The sequence below is a fragment of the Saccopteryx bilineata genome, chromosome 1 (assembly GCF_036850765.1).
Source record: "Saccopteryx bilineata isolate mSacBil1 chromosome 1, mSacBil1_pri_phased_curated, whole genome shotgun sequence".
NCBI classification, from domain to species: Eukaryota; Metazoa; Chordata; class Mammalia; order Chiroptera; family Emballonuridae; genus Saccopteryx; species Saccopteryx bilineata.
The window spans coordinates 122270683-122290501 of NC_089490.1; the positions used below are offsets into that span (position 1 = coordinate 122270683).

The 19819-nt window shown below is 38.9% G+C and overlaps 1 protein-coding gene, 1 long non-coding RNA gene and 1 other non-coding gene across 3 annotated transcripts in view; 1 reads left to right on the top strand and 2 right to left on the bottom strand.

Annotated features, from left to right (window-relative positions):
- Positions 1–571: 571 nt before the first annotated feature.
- On the bottom strand, positions 572–2702 carry LOC136328681 (uncharacterized). The gene is made up of 2 exons (XR_010730088.1): positions 2524–2702; positions 572–1382 (listed from the first exon to the last, which is right to left on the bottom strand). It is a non-coding gene; the product is annotated as an uncharacterized lncRNA (long non-coding RNA).
- ETNK1 (ethanolamine kinase 1) overlaps positions 2053–19819 on the top strand; it is a 60772-nt gene continuing 43005 nt past the window's right edge. The window contains exon 1 of the mRNA XM_066264748.1: positions 2053–2348. Within this exon, the coding sequence (XP_066120845.1) occupies positions 2193–2348 (156 nt within the window). The 5' untranslated portion in view covers positions 2053–2192. The remainder of the gene's footprint in view (positions 2349–19819) is intronic.
- Positions 8156–8259, bottom strand: LOC136321653 (U6 spliceosomal RNA). Its single transcript, XR_010728797.1, has one exon. It is a non-coding gene; the product is annotated as a U6 spliceosomal RNA (small nuclear RNA).

The window sequence follows — 19819 nt, forward strand, 5'->3', positions numbered from 1 at the left end:
GAGCAAGGGGTCACTCGGTCTGCTGGAGCCCCACGGTCAAGGCACATATGAGAAAGCAATCAGTGAACAACTAAGGTGCCACAACAAAAAACTGATGGTTGATGCTTCTCATCACTCTCCGTTCCTGTCTGTCCCTACCTATCCTTCTCTCTGACTCTCTTTCTGTCTCTGTAAAAAAAAAAAAAAAAAAAATTCTGTTAGAATGGGTTCTCCCAATTTATTCTCCAATGTTCCCTCACCCACAAAAAATTAAAACAGCTTTTTTTGGACCTTATATTTTGGTATGAAATTTAAAAAAACATTTTGTTTATTGATTTTAGAAAGGAAAGAGAGACGTGAGAGAAAGAGAAGGGGAAGGGGCAGAAAGTATCAACTAGCAGTAGCCCAGGGTTTTGAACCGGAGACCTCAGCATTCCAGGTGTAGGCTTTATCCACTGTGCCATCCATCAAAGGTCAGTCTGGCATGAATTTTAAAGTCTTTTTAACAAGTTTTGTAAAAACTCTGTTGAAATTTTAATTGTAATTGCATATACTTATTGATTAGTTCAGTGAAAACAAATCTTTGAGTATCTTGCCTTATTTATGAATATGGTTTATTTCATTAATATAATTTCCTCTACAGAGGTCTTGCACCTCTTTTGTTAGGCTTTTTCTTAGGACCTAATAATTGCTTTATTTATAACTGTTAACTGATTTTTCTTTAAAATTACAAACTTGTGCAGTTCCTGAAATAACTTTTTTATAAATTTCTATTAAACCATTTTACAATTCAAAAGATTTGAACTCCTTAAAATGTCAAGTCAATAATACAAGAGATACTACCTGAGATGTGGAAGTATTAGTATATTGATTATTTCTCCCCAAATTGAGGAGAACACATAATCTAGTATATCTTGTTGTGCATCATTATGGACAGTGAGCTATTTATTTTGTGATTTACAGGGATTTTCAAAACAATCAGAATGTAAACTCATGCTAATGAGTTAAACATTCTAAATGTTAATTAACCTGAATCCAGTTAGTGATTCAATTTACCATTATGAAACTTATTTACCATGTCCTAAGTGCTACAGGGAAGACATAGATTTAGAGGTCAAATCTCAGTTCATTTTCATCAATCATAAGGAAAATTAGGAGGTCCCAATAAATTACTTGTGGATTGTCCAGTTTCCAGTATTCCCCTAATGGGGGAAATTTCTGTAACAAGACTTGGAGACTAAAAGTTTTCAGGTAGTTGGTTTAAGGTCCACTCAGGATACTCTGAAACACTCATCTAGCCAATCCAGCGCTGAACCTCAAGACTGTCTTCTCCTTTCCTGTTCATGCCAGACTGTAACTTGTTTTTCCTGGCTGTGAAAATTCTCAGTCTTCAAACATCTGACCTTAAAAAAAAAAATCTTTAAGTGCTGTCACTGTCTTACCTGAGTATCTTAACTGTTTGTTCCATATACCACAACCTCAGTATACATCTCATGGTTATTTAGTTGCCAACCCAATTATGGGGTCCCCAGAATAGAGCAGCTGCAAGATCAACGAGATCCAGTGAGATCCAGTTAATCTGGTTTGCCCAGACTCAGGACAAATTCAGAGGCTGACCCAGGGGTTATTTCAGGACCTGTCCCTGCTTCCCAGAAAAACTTTTCCCTACCCAACCCAGACCCTAAGACCCTCCTGATCAGGTGAACTAAAGCTTCAACGCCTCTGGGGTCCAGACAGGGCTGGAGCTCCTTCCAGCCCCGGGAAGAAGGGGAAGAAGCCCCGCCCCTTTCAGATAGCAGCACGTAAAGCAGTGCGTCTGAAAAATGCAGAACCGAGCTCGCGTCAGCGGGCCCATTGTGCCCTGCAGGGGCTAGAGAGTCGGCCTCCGCTCCTGACGCACCAGAAGCCCCGCCCCGCGCGTGACGCCAGCGTCAGGCCAGTCCCGGCATGCTCCGCAGCCGCCCGCGGTCGAACGCAGACGAAAGGAATTTTTCCCGAGAGTGGTCTGGCTCAGTTCAGTTACTGTCTGGACTCGGGTCGGCGGGAGCGCCGCCTTCAACCGTCCTCCTACCGCCCGCCCGTCAGTCTGAGCGCCCCCAGCCCTCCCGCGAGGGCGCCCCGGGACGGAAGGAGCCAGCAGCCTGTCGGCGCCCGCCGTGCTCGTGGTCGCCGTCGCGGTCGTCGTTGTGGTCGTCTCCGCCGTCGCCTGGGCCATGGCCAATTACATCCACGTCCCATCCGGCTCCCCGGAGGTCCCCAAGCTGGACGTCACTGTGCAGGACCAGGAGGAGCAGCGCTGCCGGGAAGGGGCCCTGAGCCTCCTGCAGCACCTGCGGCCGCACTGGGACCCTCGGGAGGTGACCCTGCAGGTAACGCCCACCCCTCCGCCCTCAGCGCCCGGGCCCCGCGCGGCCCGGGGGGTTACAGCCCCTTCTGCTCCCAGACGCCCGGGGGCACCGGCGGGAACAGTTTCTCCCGCAGCCCCTGGAAAAGTGCCCCGGCGCTGCCCCGTCGCGCGGAGTAAGGTCACTCCCCCTTCCTCACAATTGCGTGTTGAAGTAACGCTGAGGGCATCTTTTCTCTGTCTGGAAGCGGCCACGTAGTGCCGGGCCCGTTCCACACCCGGCGGATTCCTGTTGATAGCCGCCCCTCCTCCCGCTCCGTGTCCATCCTGAAAAGCATAGTGAACCTTTTCCACCCCGTGGGAAGCGTCCTCGCCTGTCGGGCCGAGCAACCTTCTCCCTCCTTCTGCAAATAATGCAGCAATTAATCCTCTCTGATCTTTTCCTCCCCTCCCCCAGCGCTCGACTCCATTGATGCCTCACCCTGCCTTTCACCTTCTCAAATCGGATTGGCAACAGTACTCGGTTCCAAAGTAACGACCAACAGTCACGCGTGACTAAATCGGGTTCTTACACAGCCCTGCACACATTGTTTTATTTGGATCGATATTGATTTTTTTTTTTCAGTCGTGGTGAAATTAACAATATCTGATGTTAGAATGATCAAGTGGCTTGTGAATATTCCTTTTTCTTGAGTCTCTGTTTTCAGACAGACAACTGGGGGGACAGATTCTTAGTCTAGGCGTTTTTGCCTAACTTATGTAAATTATGATTTAGTGTACATGAAATTTATTTTGAATACTAATTTGTTTTTAACTTTTAGATTCCCGGAAACTATATACGAAAATGAACCTCCTTTTCTTTTGCAAACACAAAAATTTAAAGGCTGGGGTGTTTGGTTTTGTTTGGAATCTGAGCAGTAAGGTTAAGACCATCCCTTGAAGTAGCCAAATTGTCTACCTGGTTTTGTTGACTAACTTACTTAGCAATGTTATTGACTTAACAGTGTCTCAGACTCTTTGCTAGAGTAGCCACCTATACAAAATGAATAAAACATGAACAGTGCTCTAGGGCTGGGAACAGTTCCTTGACACTCAACCTTTCTTGAGTGTTAGTTTCAGTTTTTATTGCCTAGAAGAGTTCTGAGCAGATTAAAAGGACTCCTGTGTTTTGGAAAAAAAAATTGTTGGACAAAAATTTGGAAATTTTAAGGGAGTGTTTATTTTTTTTAATTTTTAATTAATTTTTTTTTTTTTTTAGGGAGTGTTTATTATCTAACTGTGTAGGACGGTGTGAATCCAAATGATTTTCATGTGTAATTTTAAAAAATTGATGTATTCCCTTTACTTAAGGAAAATTAAATTAATTGAAACCTCAGACTTATTTGGTTCATTGTTCATTAACTTGTAGTTTTTTATAGAAGATTTTTATATTTATTAAAATGATTTATATTCTGTCAGTCAAACATTAATAAAAGGTGAGCTGCTTCCCGGTAAACTTTGATAATGGCAAACCAGTTTTTAAGTAGAGATTTTAGTTTGAAGCTTTGAAGACTGGAGTTCCTGTCTGTACAACAGTGGTAATAGCCACCCTGAAGTGTGTACTATGTACTAGGTTTAGGTTAGGTGATTTATACTTTTTATCATTTAATCCCCTATACAACTATTTTGGTATAGGTACTGTCTTTTTTTTTTTTTTTTTGGTACTGTCTTTCTTTTTAGGTGAAACTCAGTGAGATAAAGCCAGGATATAGGTTAAAAAGGAACAAAAATTTGGTAACATTAAACTGTTTTTGGTTGTTGGCAAGAATTTGAATTGCATCTTCTATCTATGTAGTAACTTCTGAGTTGAAGACCTTTGGACTCATAGTCCAAACCTCTAATATACTTATTTGTAAGTAAGGTAAATACCACCACCTGTTTTGCCCTAGAGATGATTGTTAGTAACACAATTCCTTCATATATAAGCAAAGCTTTTAGATCTAGAAGCTGGGACAACTAAGCTGAATTGATGGTTATTCATTTCTCATTTTAGATTTGACTTCCACATTCTAGGTCATTACGAACTCTGCTTTTATGATGCTTCAGGATTTCCTTATTGGGAAATCTTACTGGGAATATATATATGTATGTGTGTGTGTGTTTTATAAAAATCATACCTCATGTTTCAGAATTGGAAGTACATACGTTATACTCAGCAGATTAAAACAGTATTGATAATATACATAGTCCATTTGTCAAATATTTTTTTCTAAAGTATTTATGTGATTTAAAATATGCTTTAAACACACCTTAGAAACTTACTCTAATACTTTTTTTTTACCTGGCAGTTATTCCTGCCATCCGAACTATTCAGAGCATATAGAAAAATCGAGAAGCAAGCGGAAAAGACTTCCGTGAAGTCAAAATAGTAGAGGGCCTGGTCTTTGCTAAAAACTTATGGACATATGGAACAGTATATCTCATTTTAGATAGGGTTTTAACAAGTGTAATTATTTGGTTTTTCTCTCTGCAAGATTAAATAATAAAGTATAAAAGGGGCAGTGAGGTTTTTGGAGAAGTAGGTGGTGTAGGTATAAACCAGTACTAGTTGCAGTGCTTTCTATTTAATAATATTTTATTGTTTATAAAGCACTTTCACATGCATTCTCCCAACAATTTTGTAAGTCAAATGTGTAGACTATTAACATATATTTTATAGTTAATGAAATTGAACTTGCAATTTATAAATGACATCTGGGAAAGGAGTCCATCTTATAAATTATTGCTCTCTGCTCAAAAAAAATTTGTGTTCGGATATTATAATTAAGGTAGGGAAGCTTTTTCTGTGTAAACAATATTTTTAAAAAGAAAAGCTTTGCCCCATAAAAGATTTTGCTTTGAGTTCTGAACATAAATTTACATTACTTTTTACATGTGACATTATTTTTGAAAGTGTTCACTTTAGGTTTCCTTTTGTTATAACAATTCCTTGTCTTATATGAAGGTACAGAGTTTTGATTTATCTTAATTTCTTTGATTAGTCCTTGAAAAAGGAGAATCAAGTGATATTTTTTAGGCCCAATGGTATAATTCTCAGGAGACTCTTAAAATTGTTTTTCTTCTAAAGTTGATGAATCAGTGTTTGGAATATTCTAATATGTTGTCTCTGAACAGTATTTTTTTCATAAACTTGTGAATTGTTTTTTATAACTTGGGACCTATAGTAGATGATGGGAAAGGCTTGATAAGGTAGAAATACCTTAATTATTATGTGACATTATAAAGCTAACATTATTCCCAAGTTAGAAGTGGGCAGGCAGAGAAACAGATTCCTGCATGTGTTGGACTGGGATCCACCCGGCTGCTCATCAGGGGGCGATGCTCTGTTTATCTGGGGCGTTGCTATGTTGCTGCTGGAGCCATTCTAGCACCTGAGGCGGAGGCCATAGAGCCATCCTCAGCACCTGGGCCAACTTTGCTCCAATGGAACCTTGGCTGCAGGAGGGGAAGAGAGAGACAGAGATAGGAGAGGGGGAGGAGTGGAGACGCAGATGGGTGCTTCTGTGTACCCTGACTGGGAATTTTGAACCTGGGACTTCCACATGCCAGGCGGACGCTCTACTGCTGAGCCAACCGGCCAGAGCCTAATGTTTATTCTTGGTATAGGGTTTCAGTGAGATCAGTTGCTGTACAGTACCTTATACATATTAACTTAGTTTTTCAATAAACAGTACAAGTGATCAAGAACATGTGGTTTGAACATAGTTCTGGTTTTGAGTCTAGGTTTTTTATTTGATTAGATGTGTTATCTTGGTTAGTTTCTTAGTTAACTTGCCTAAATCTCAGTATACTTAGCTGTAAAATGGCTGCAAATGCTTCTATCCGAAAGGGTTGTTGTGAGAACAAAATAAACGCTCTCTCTCATAATTAATTGCTGCAGAGCACCTACTGTATATGAGCACCTACTGTATATTGGGTGCCCAAATAAAAAACAAAATAGAACGATACATCTGTTTGAAATTTCCAGTCTGATGTGCAATACAAATGGGAGAAAATACTATATAGTGTTTTCAAAATTAATGTTCAAATTTTGTTCATATGTAAAGATTACACAAAAATACTTAAAAAGCATACTGTTCTACTGAAGTACAAGTTTTTGAATGCATAGTTTTGAAACCTCTTTATTTTTTAAGTAAATATATACTGTCTTGGAAACCAATACTTGTATTAGGTTGTGTAGCTACATAGTAGTTTCCATATCTCCTTACTCCTTTTTAATTATGTTTGATATAGTTACTGAAATATTTTATTAAGCATCTATAACTTTTAATATTAATATTTGATACTGCTTTTTATTTCAGTGAGGAATCAAAATCCAAGTGTTGTATATAGTTGCTCTATTATGTCTCCTTTAGTGTTCTAATTTAATAATTAATATTCCTTCCCAGTTTTATAAAGATGACTTTTTCCTCTGATAAAAGTTTCTGAACAGTCTGCCTGACCAGGCAGTGGTGCAGTGGATAGAGCGTCGGACTGGGATGCAGAGGACCCAGGTTCGAGACCCTGAGGTCGCCAGCTTGAGTGTGGGCTCATCTGGTTTGAGCAAAAGCCCACCAGCTTGAACCCAAGGTTGCTGGCTCCAGCAAGGAGTTATTCGGTCTGCTGAAGGCCCGCGGTCAAGGCATGTATGAGAAAGCAATCAATGAACAACTAAGGTGTCGCAATGCGCAATGAAGAACTGATGATTGATGCTTCTCATCTCTCTCTGTTTCTGTCTGTCCCCGTCTGTCCCTCTCTCTGACTCACTCTCTGTCTCTGTAAAAAAAGAATAAATAAATAAAATTAAAAAAAAAGTTTCTGAACAGTCTTAGGTAAATTAATATATTAAGGGTGTCAGAAGGATTTAATATTTCTAGGGATATTGAGTCTTGTAGATACCTATAAGGGGTTATAATTTTTATTCAATATAACTTTTTTTTTTTTTTTTTTCTGAAGCTGGAAACAGGGAGAGACAGTCAGACAGACTCCCGCATGCGCCCGACCGGGATCCACCCGGCACGCCCACCAGGGGCGATGCTCTGCCCATCCTGGGCGTCGCCATGTTGCGACCAGAGCCACTCTAGCGCCTGAGGCAGAGGCCACAGAGCCATCCCCAGCGCCCGGGCCATCCTTGCTCCAATGGAGCCTTGGCTGCGGGAGGGGAAGAGAGAGACAGAGAGGAAAGCGCGGCGGAGGGGTGGAGAAGCAAATGGGCGCTTCTCCTGTGTGCCCTGGCCGGGAATCGAACCCGGGTCCTCCGCACGCTAGTCCGACGCTCTACCTCTGAGCCAACCGGCCAGGGCCCAATATAACTTTTAATATCATTGGTTAGGTCTAGTTTTCTGTTCTCTTTTTTTTTCCCACTGGTTTTTTTTTTACAGGGACAGAGAGAGAGTCAGAGAGAGGGATAGATAGGGACAGACAGACAGGAACGGAGAGAGATGAGAAGTATCAATCATCAGTTTTTCGTTGCAAACCCTTGGTTGATCATTGATTGATTTCTCATATGTGCCTTGACTGCGGGCCTTCAGCAGACCAAGTAACCTCTTGCTCGAGCCAGCAACCTTGAGTCCAAGCTGGTGAGATTTTTGCTTAAGCCAAATGAGCCTGCGCTCAAGCTGGCGACCTCAGGCCTCGAACCTGGGTCCTCCGCATCCCAGTCTGACGCTCTATCCACTGCGCCACTGCCTGGTCAGGCTTTTCACTGTTTTATGATAACAAGGTACTATTGACTATGGCTTAGAGACATGTATGTTTGATAGGCTTCAATCAAAGATAGATAATGTTTAGTAGGCTCCCATGTATTTATTGTTTAAAAATAAAGAATGCTTCATAAATTTACATGTCATGCTTGCACAGGGGCCATGCTGATCTCTGTATCGTTCCAGTTTTAGTATATATGCTGCTGAAGCCAGCACTGCCATGTATTTTATTAAGATGTAAATAAAAAAACAGGAGCCTAACTGGCTACTTCATTTTCAGGCATTAAGCTATATGACTTGGACTAAGCAAACCACTTCGCCTCTCTTTAGGACCTCAGTATTATGTGAAAGAGGATGGTTTTTGAATGCTGATTGCAGTCATTTGTAATTTAGCAAGATTTAAAATCCATAAAATGGAAAAAAAATCTATGAAATGGGATTACTGTACCTTGGAAAATAGGATTGTAGAATTTTGCTGCTGTACTACTACTTTACTACTAAACTGCTAATACTATTTTAGTATTAATTCTATTTTACTACTAATAGTATCCTGAGAATTAAATACGTAAAAATATGCATAGCATATTTTAGTATTACATACCTCCATCTCTTAACTCTTCCATCCTAACCTCCTCCCTCTGTTAATAAGTGGAAAACTTGATCTGAAAGAATTGTAAGTTCTTAAAATTCAGTACTCTGACATTTTTTTTATTAGGCATATTGCTAATTTTCAGCAGCATTGCTATGTACAACTAACTGTAGCAGAAGGTAGGCATGGGAAAATGTAGGAGGAAAGGCTTCATAGAGAGAGGTACCTGAAGGTTATGATCAGATGAAATGGGAAAGCAGTTCTGAGCAAAGAATAATATTTTCATAAAGCTATTTTGGGCAGAAGGGAGTGTGAACAAGAAAGGAAGTTAAATTGATTTTTGAGAAAGGGAGTGATGGGAAGGTATTTTAGAGCATAATGGAAAGCCATTGAATATTTTTAAGTAGATGCATTATATCATACTTTTTAAAGTTATGGCAGGCTACAATGTGTAGGCAGCACAGATTGAAGGAAATGTTTTGAGTTGGGGAATAAGTGATCACTTAGACAGGCGTCCCCAAACTACGGCCCGGCCCTGCGGCCCCCTTAGCCATTTATCTGCCCCACCGCCACACTTCTGGAAAGGGCATCTCTTTCCTTGGTGGTCAGTGAGAAGAGCAGTGTATGTGGCGGCCCTCCAACGGTCTGAGGGACAGTGAACTGGCTCCCTGTGTAAAAAATTTGGGGACCCCTGATAGGACATTGGTTTAGAAACTGGTGGTTACACACTATGGGATGCTAAATCAATATAGTGGGTGGAAACCATTGCAGTTTAAAGAGATGAATTAAAATGAGATGTGATAGGATAGATCCTAGAGCCTTGCAAGTAATAAGGTAAGTATTGTTTTGTGAAGCTTGTTTTAGTTTTATATAAAAGCATCTATGTACTGAATTAGATGATAAATATATTTTTCTGTATATTGTAATAAAAAATATTTGAGAGAGAATTAATCTAGGGGAGACTGTTATGTTAGTCCAGACAGTGGCCTTGGAGATGGAAATAATGGACAGATTTGACATTTCAGAAATTAAATGTGTGGGAGGGAAGGTGAGGGAAGAAGGAAGCTTAAGGTTTTTTTTTTTTTAGTGACAAAGGGAAGTAATAGAAGGTTTATACCTAAAGAATCAGAGGATATATATATATATATATATATATATAATCATGGTTTTGTCTTACAAGGACTTACTGTATTTTACTCTCTGATATAAGAAGTGGGTTATAAATAGATAAATTTCTATCACCCTTTTAAAATTCATGAGATGACAAACATTCAGAAAAATGCATGAAAGGTAAATACTTGTTTAACCCAAACCCAGGGAAAGAAATAAATTATTACCAGCAACCCAGAATATTTTCATTTTCCTTCCTAGTCCTAACTTTTCCCTCCCTCTAGTGGTAATCACAATAGCAGTTTCTTTTTTCTTTTTTTTTTTTAATGAGTGAAGGACAGACAGGAAGGTAGAGAGATGAGAAGCGTCAATTCTTCCTCTCAGCTCCTTAGACTCTTTAGTTGTTCATTGATGTCTTTATTATTATTATTATTATTATTATTTATTTTTTTTCAAGTTAGAAGTGGGGAGGCAATCAGACAGACTCCTGCATGTGACCAACTGGGATCCACCCGGCATGCCCACTAGGGGGTGATGCTCTGCCCATCTGGGGGGGTGTTCCATTTCCACAGGAGCCATTCTAGCTTCTGAGGTGGAGGCCATAGAGGCGTCTACAGCACCAGGGCCAACTTTGCTCCCATGGAGCCTTGGCTGTGGGAGAGTGAGGTGGTGGTGGGGGGGATGGAGTGGGGGAAGGGTGGAGAAGCAGATGGTCGCTTTTGTGTGCCCTGACCGGGAATCGAACACGGGACTTTCACACGTTGAGACTACACTCTACCACTGAGCCAACCGCCCAGGGCCTGATTTCTTATATGTGCCTTGACTGGGGAATGCAGCTGAGCCAGTGACCTCTTGCTCAAGCTAGTGACTTGGGGCTCAATCTTGCTCAAGCTAGTGACCTGGGGCTCAAGCCAGCAACCATGGGGTCATGCCTATGATCCCATGCTCAAGCCGATGAGCCTGTGCTCAAACTGGCGACCTTGGGGTTTCGAACTTAGGTCCTCAGCATCTCAGGACGATGTTCTATTTACTGCATCATCACCTGGTCAGGCGCAGTTTCTTTATTTTTTATGTTAGCAAAATGGAATGTTTAGATTTACTTTTTTTTTTTTGCAAGTCAGTATTCAGAAAATAATATACTAAGTACATGAATTTCCTGTATATGAGTTGAAGTTTCTGTTTACATGAACGTGAAATGAGTTAGTTTTACTTAAAATGATGTATTACAATATTAAAACTTTGAATAGAAAAAAATTTTCCTTCCATATTTTACTTTGAAATTACTTTTTTTTTTATTATTTTCCACTTTTGTATATATTTTACATAGTTGTAATGACACCATAGGTACAGTTTTATATTGCTTTTTCCATATGGCCTTTCATAGCCATTTTTCCATGCTTGTAGGATATTAACTATAAATTTTTGATAGCTGCAAACATAGTGTTTGATCATGTTAACATGTGATTTAGTTATAAAGGAATTTTAAAAAAAGTATAAATATTTTTTATGTATTTATTTTTAGAGAGAGAAGAAAAAGAGGGAGAGAGAGAGAGAGAGAGAGAGAGAGAAGGGGGGAGGAGCAGAAAGCATTAACTCCCATTTGTGCCTTGACCAGGCAACCCTGAGGTTTCAAATTGACCCCTCAGCATTCCAGGTGGATGCTTTATTCACTGCGCCACCACAGGTCTGGCTAAATGAAGTTTTAAAAAAATTGTGAAGAGTATAAAGAAGAAAAATAAGCTAATTTTATCTAAATCTGTTGACTTTGTTTAAAAAATGTAAGTGACACATGCCTTTAATAAAATATTTAAAATACAAGGATATAAATGAAGTCTTACTTTTTTCACTCCAAGTCATTCACCCCACAGGTAATTCTGTGGACAGTTTCTTTTGAAGTTCTATAAAAAAGGTAAATTATGGATTTACCAGAGCACATATTAAAATGCTGCTTCCTTGCTTTGGGTTTGTTTGGGGCGCTTCGATGCTGCAAGACCAGTAATGATTGCACGCAATCTCTGATAATGTTCCATTTAAAAACTTGTATTGATACTTCAAACCTATCAATGTCTGCTTTATTTCTTCAGTTTTCAACAGCCACTGAAAACTTCTACTCTGTTGGGACAAATAGATTTGCTGTTTCCCTTCTTTTCTGCTTTCTTTTGAACAGTTCTAATTTTCTACGTATAGTCCCTAAGATCCATAAAAGGAAGCTTGAGACAGCAAATTAAATACAGCATGTCCTGTATTTGTGTTGGTACAGTAAGATTACATGGGAACCCATGTAGAAGGAGCCACCTTTATTACAGTATTCACTACGATCTGGGAGCAGGGCATATTAAATGGTTGAATATCCTGGTCACTATATATACATGTTTGGTATGGTCTGCATTTGGATACTTCACTTTATCTGGGATATTCCACTTAATATGTAAAGAAAGGGCAGGACAGTTCCCCTCAGAATAAATAGACTTTCTAGCTTTTACTTATTGTACCATGCTAGCAGTCTTGTTGGGATTAAGTTGTTCTGTGTTTGGGTTTGTTTCACTAATGAGTGAGCTGTGGGTCCTGTGTTAGCCCAAATCGTGCCATGGTCTTCAAACCAGACACTGCTTATAGCTTAACAGTTCTTTGTGTGTGTGTGTGTGTGTGTGTGTGAGAGAGAGAGAGAGAGAGAGAGAGAGAGAGAGAAGAGACAGGAAGGGAGAGATATGAGAAGCATCAACTTGTGTCAGTTTAGTTGTTCATTGATTGCTTTCTCATCTGTGCCTTGATGGGGGGAGGGCTCTAGCTGAGCTAGTGACCCCCTTGCTCAAACCAGTGACCTTGGGGTCATGTTTATGATCCCATACTCAAGCTGGTGAGCCCGTGCTCAAGCTGAATGAGCCTGCACTCAAGTTTCGAACCTGGGTTCTTAGCATCACAGGTTGACACTATCCACTGTGCCACCACAGCTCAATTTTTATGAGCTATATTAGTAAAAGTGGTGGTTTTTTTTTTTTGGGGGGGGGCAGATACATTGATCCAAAAGTGAGGTAGTTTCATATTATATCCCCTGGTATTTAAGTAGTTTCTGATTTTTGTCACCCACCTACCTGAATCACTTGGTAAACAGATTCAGCTCAGTTACCTCTCTTTTATGAAGGTGGTTCTGAGGTTAACAGCCTGATGTTGGATTGGATCATCTGGAATCTGGGTCAGTGCAACATTAGGATCTATCCCAACACTTTTTTTACTTTTTATATTTAAAAAATTTTTTATTTATTGATTGCAGTGAGAGAGGAAAGGAGAGAGAGAGGGAGACAGGAACATTGAGCTGTTCTTGTATGGGCCTGACTGGGGATCGAATCCATAACCTTTACGCTTTGGGACAGTGCTCTCAGCAACTGAGCTATGTGGCTAGGGCTTTTTTTTTTGTTCTAATTAGTGTGGCTAACAACTACTAACTAATCGTCCATTTAACCCCTTTTTCAATATTTTGCGCTTTATTATGAAATGACTCAACTCGTGTTAGCTTTCTCGTTTTTTGGTGTCATTCATTTCCTTTACCTCCTGTAGCAGGCAACATGCCTGCTGTTTCATACTATGGTTGATTTGGCAAACACTAAGGCATCAAGGGTTTATCATCCTCTGCCTCTTTATTCTTGTCCTCAAATAATGCTTTAGCATTATTACAGTGAGTCTAGGGTCATGATACCGAACCAATAAAATTGAGGGTGGTCTTGATAACCCTGAAACAGTTACAATGCCAGGTTTTTAACTTATTTTGTCATGATGTAACAGGATAGAGATTGGAACTTATCTAGGCCAAAGTTTTCTCATCCAAGGTACTTGACAATCAGTCTGCATTTATTGAATTATCTCTCTTGTAGGCTACTGTTTCTGAAACTTTTTTTATAATTATTCTCTACAAAGTTAAAACTAAGTTAATTAAAATTAAATTTATTTCTTTGTAATATGAGTAATTAAATACTAAAGAATAGGATTTTGTCAGCGTTGAACTTTGGATAGCAACAAACAACTATCTTAAGATTTTTTTTTGCCCCTTAAGAACCAGTTTTTGCCCTTTTGGTGATGGTACCATTTCTGTTGAGAATGCATGTAATAGACTAAGAAATTTTATTTTATATACAGATATACTTTGTTTTATTGAACTGTAGGCCAATCAATTGATGCCATTTTTCTAACAGCATTTGCTCACCTTATGTATGTGTCAGATTTTGGTAATTCCTGCAATATTTCAGACTTTTTCAGTTTATTATGCTTTGTTATGGCAGACTGACCAGTGATGTCTGATGTTACTATTGTAACTATTTTGTCGTGTCATGAACCATGCCCATATCGGATGGTGAATTTAATTGATGAATGTTGTGTATGTTGAGATTGCTCCACCTTCTAGCTTTTCCCTGACTCCCTCTCCTTGGGTGTCACTTTTCTCTGAGGCACAACCATATTGAATTAGGCCAGTTAATACAGCGGCACCTAAGTGTTAAAGTGAGAGTTACATGCCTCACTTTAAATGGGAAGCTAGAAATGATTGAATTAAGTGAGAAAGGTGGGTTGAAAAGGAAGATGGGCCAAAAGGTAGGCCTCTTGTGCTAGTTAACCGGGTTGTGAACACAAAGGAAAAGTTCTTGAGGGAAGTTAAAAAAAGTGCTACTCCCCAAATTGCAAGAAAAGTGAAACAGCCTTAATGCTGAGATGGAGAAAATTTTAGTGGTCTGAAGATCAAACCAGCCACAATAATCCCTTATATCAAAGCCTAATGCAGAGCAAGGCCCTAACTGCAATTCTGAGAAGGCTGATAGAGTTGAGGAAGCTGAAGAAAAGTTTGAAGCTAGCAGAATTTGTTCCATGAGGTTTAAGGAAAGAAGTCATCTCCATAACATAAAAGTGCATGGTGAAGTAGCAAGTAAGTGCTGATGTAAGAGGATTTAGCGAAGTAATTAATGAAGGTGGCTGCCCTAAACAGCACCTTTTCAAAGTAGATGAAATGGCTTTCTATTAGAAGAAGGTGCCATCGAAGACTTTTATAGCTACAAAAGTAGAAGTCAGTACCTGGGTTCAAAGCTTGAATAGGCAGTCTGATTTTCTTACTAGGGGCAAATGCAGCTGGTAACTTTTAGTTGAAGTCAGGGCTCATTTACCATTCTGAAAATCTTAGATCCCTTAAGAATTACTGTGTTTTTTACTCCATAAGCTCACCCCCCCCCCCAAAGTGGAGGGGAAAATGCCCGTGCATTTTATGGAGCGAAAGATATGGTATTTTATTAAATATTTTAACACACTATTTGGTTCAGAATATTTTTTTTCTTATTTTCCTCAAAACCCTAGGTGTGCCTTATGGTCAGGTGCATTTTATGGAGCGAAGAATACGGTATGCTAAATGGCCTCTGCCTGTCCTCTAAATGGAAAAACAAAGTCTGGATGACAGCACGTATATTTACAACACAATTTCCTGAATTTTGAAGCCCACTGTTGAGAATTTCTCCAAAAATAAAAAAAGATTCTTTCAAAATATCACTGCTTATTGATAATACTCTTGGCCACCCAAGAGATGTATAGTGAGATTAATGTTGTTTTCATGCCTGCTAACAACACCCATTCTGTAGCCCATGGATCAAGGAGTAATTTTAACTTTCAAGTCTCAGCATTTAAGAAATGAGGTTGCAGTGTTCTGATTATGAATTTATTATGTTAACCTTGGTCTGTCTTGTCTATTACTGCATCATTGCTACACTGTTCTTGATTACTCTTAAGTTCTGCAGGCCTTAGTATCTGATACAGTTACTATATACCCTTGGTGTTGGAATCTAGCTTTGTTCTTTATGATTGACTTGAATACTCTTGGCTTTTTAAATTGCCATATGAATTGTAAATTCAGCTTTTTAAATTTTCACAAAAGGAACTGGGTGGGATTTTGATTTTGTGGAATTTATAGATCTTGGAGAAGTGAATTCAATAACAATAGAGTCTTATAATCCATAAACGTGGTACATCCCATTTATTTATGTCTTTAATCTCTCAGACTTTTGAAGTTTTCATTATAGAGATTTTGCACATTTCATCTGATTTTTCCCCCCTTTGGAATTTTATGCTTTTTGATATTAGTGTAAGGATATTATATGGCTTGGCTCTGGTGAAAGGATATCATTGAAAAGAATGGCTTGGCTTGACCTTTGGTGATGCAGTGGGTAAAGCCTCAACCTGGAGCACTAAGGTTCCTGGTTCGAGACTGTGGGCTTGCCCCGTCAAGGCACAGAAGAGAAAGGTCATTTCTGTTTCTCCTACACTGCCTTTCTTTCACTTTCTCTCTTTCCTCTGCCTAAAATCAATAAAGAAAAATCTTTAAAAAAATGGCTTGTTAGTATACAGCAATTTAACTGATTGTTGTATGTTGATTATTCACACTAATGTTTTTTATTTCAATTTTGTTTTTCTTTTTCATTTTTGCTGTATCTGCAAATAATTAATTTTTCCTAGTTCCTTTTGTTGTGGTTGTTGTTGGTCTTACTGTACTGGCTAAGACACCAAGCATAATATTGAAATAGAAGGTGATAGTGGGTATTCTGTCTCCTAAACTCAGAACATTTTTAATAATTAATTATTAGGCATGGTGTTCATTGTAGGATTTCTTTGGATATGCTCTCAGATTAACAGTTTTTTTTCTTTGCTGAGTATTTTAATGATGAATGAGTGTTAAATTTTATCAACCACTTTTTCTGCATCTTCTAATGATTGCATGATTTTTCTATTGAGCTGAATTACATTGACATTTATTTGAATGTTAAAAACCTTTGTTTTGCATTCTGGAGTAAAATCCCATTTGGTTATGCCTTGGTATAGTTTTCTTCATATTTCTTGAGCTTAGACTTTGTGGAGTTTCTTGAGGCGATAGTTTTTATGAAATTTGGAAAACTTTTGACTTTTTTTTTTAGCAAAAGATACAGATAGGCAGAGAGAGAGAGAGGAGAAAGAAACATCAACTTGTAGTTGCAGCACTTTTGTTCATTGATTGCTTCTCTCTCTTTTCTTCTTTAAGTGAGAGGAGGAGAGATAGACTTCTGCATGCTCCCCTACCAGGATCCACCTGGCAACTCCCGTCTGGGGCCAACTCTGGAATCAATTCAGCTATTTTTAAGCGCGTGAGGCCCACATGCTTGGACTAACCAAGCCATCCTTGGTGCCCAGGCCACTGGAGCCAATGCTCAAACCATTTGAGCCTCTGGCTGGCTGTAGGAGGGAAAGATGGAGAAGAGGGGGTAAAGGAGGGGGAGAGAAGCAGATGGTCGCTTCTCTTGTGTGCCCTGACTGGAATTGAACCTGGGACATCCATAAACCAGGCTGATGCTCTATCCACTGAACCAGTTCAATCCACTAAACAAGGCACGATTACTTCTCATATGTGCCTTGACTGAGGGGGATGTTTCAGCCTAGCCAGTGACCCCTTTTTCAAGCCAGTGACATTGGGCTTCAAGCCAGTGATTTTTGGTCTCAAGCCAACAACAATGGAATCGTGTTTATGATCCCATGCTCAAGCCAGCACTCGATTCCACACTGAAGCCGGTGAGCTTGCCAAGGTGGATTCTTCCTTGGGGATTGACCCTGGGACCTCAGTGTCCCAGGTCTATACTTTATCCACTGTGCCACCACTGGTCAGGCATTGACTATCATTTTTTTTAAGTTTTTTCTTGTCTTTGGGGATTCTAATTTTATAGGCACTTTAGTCTTTCAGCTCACAGATACTCCGCTTTTTCTCTCTTGCTATCTCTCTCCATCTCTATTGTTTTTTTCCTTCTTCTGTGTGTTTAATTTTGGATAGTTTCTATTGCTGTGTCTTTGGGGGGGGGCAATACCTGATCTGTTAAATCCCATCTAGTGTATTTTTTACCTCAGATGTCTTGAAAACTTAGTTTTGGATGTTTTTTCTATCTTTAAAATGTCTGCTTACTTTTTTTGGACTATAGTTTTAACATCTGCTAAATTTTAACAGTTGTGTCAGTCAGTTTTGGTTGTTTTTTTTTTTTTAAGTCTCTATTTATTTATTTATTACAGAGACAGAGAATGAGTCAGAGCGAGGGATAGACAGGGACAGACAGACAGGAACGGAGAGAGATGAGAAGCATCAATCATTAGTTTTTCATTGCGCTTACAACACCTTAGTTGTTCATTGATTGCTTTCTCATATGTGCCTTGACCGCGGGCCTTCAGCAGACCAAGTAACCCCTTGTTGGACCCAGCGACCTTGGGTTCAAGCTGGTAGACTTTTGCTCAAACCAGATGAGCCCACGCTCAAGCTGGCGACCTCGGGGTCTCGAACCTGGGTTCTCTGCATCCCAGTCCGACGCTCTATCCACTGCGCCACCGCCTGGTCAGGCAGTTTTGGTTGGTTTTAAGTTGATTCTTCCCCCCACCCCCATTATGGATTGTATTTTTCTGCCTCTTGTATGCCTGAAAATCTTTAATTGGATGTCAGATTGTGAATTTTACATTGTTAGACACTGGATAGATTTCCTTGTTACTTGGGAATAGTTTGAATATTGGGGATGTTGCTTTTAAGATTTGTTAGGTGAGCATAGATAGATTTTGTGTCATAATTAACTGTTGTGTGATTTCACTGTGAATTATATTGTTGCCTTGTGTTAAAATTTAAATACGTCGTTATCTACGTACTTGTTAAGAGCTTAGTGTGTGCCAGGCACAAAGTGTTTTGTGTATGTTCATTAATCTTCATAACAGTGCTATAAAGTTGATTCTAATATGCTGGTATACATGAAGATAATGAAGTACATAGAGGCTAAGCGACTTACTTAAGGATACTCAGTTTATAGATACACAGCTAGAATTCCAGCTCAAGCAGCCTTTCTCTAGCTCATCCTTTGAAATTTGTATTAGTTTTGTCTTGTCTCCATTGAGGTAGAATATTGTATTTCTAGGATAGTATAGTTATCTAGTGTATGATGTAGTAAGTATATTTTAATTGTACATTTGGGAAGTTGTAGCACTTTGAATTACTTGCAGGGTTATATATGATGTGCAAACCAACCAGGGTCAAAGCATATTATCCATACACCTTTAAAGTCAGTGATTTCCATTGTGATCACAGAGTGGCCTCATCTGATGTTGGTGTTCTGTGAAATTGTTTATGTTCATCAGAATCTCAAGGCCTCATTGTGTTTGCCAGGTCGGTTCCTAGCTTTTAGGCTTTTTTTTTTTTACCCTAGGGATTTATTGTAACTATTATTTTACTGCAAGTATGTGGTTGTACAATAGAGAATGTTAGAGTTAGTGTCATTGGAGTTGTGATTTTATTCCATCCTTACATAGGTTTATAATAGAGGTTAATCTGTATTCAGTAATCTTAACTATCTCTAAGCCCTTTTAAGTGCATATGTCTTTATATGTATGTTTTTGTATGTATATGTAAATATACAATATAATGTATAATTAATTATTATAGGCATGGGTGAGATAATGCATTTATTTTAAATTAGATCAAGAAGACATTAATATTGATAACTATATGAGCTCTAGTGTTTATTAATTACCTGCGATTTGATATGAGGATATTGAAAACATAGATTCAAGTCCGAGCATTTGAGGAGTATAGAGTGTTATTTATTATAAGGATTTCAGAATGTGTCTCAGTCTTTATTACAGTAATTGAAATATACTGCTCACAAAAATTAGGATATATTCCAAAATTAATATGAAGCGATAAAAAACACTTTTTTTTTTTTATTAAACAAGAACATCAGAAAAGCATACTACAAGTCAAAGAAAGTTGTTTGATCATGCAAATGAGACGCAAAACCAACTTTTATTTCATTGGTGAAAATGCACTATATTAAAGGCTTAAAGTTTTGGAGTATCTGCATGTTCCCTGATTCTCTAATTTTTTGTGAGCAGTATATTTTATCTCTACATGGCAACTCAAGAAGTTCAAGAATAACATGTGAATTAATACAGCATTGTTATAAGAAACAACATACTTTCAACCTTTTAATAAAATGATTAACATTTAGTTTTAGTGCCTATGCTTCATGTCATTGTCTTCCTACATACAATCTTTTTGAGATC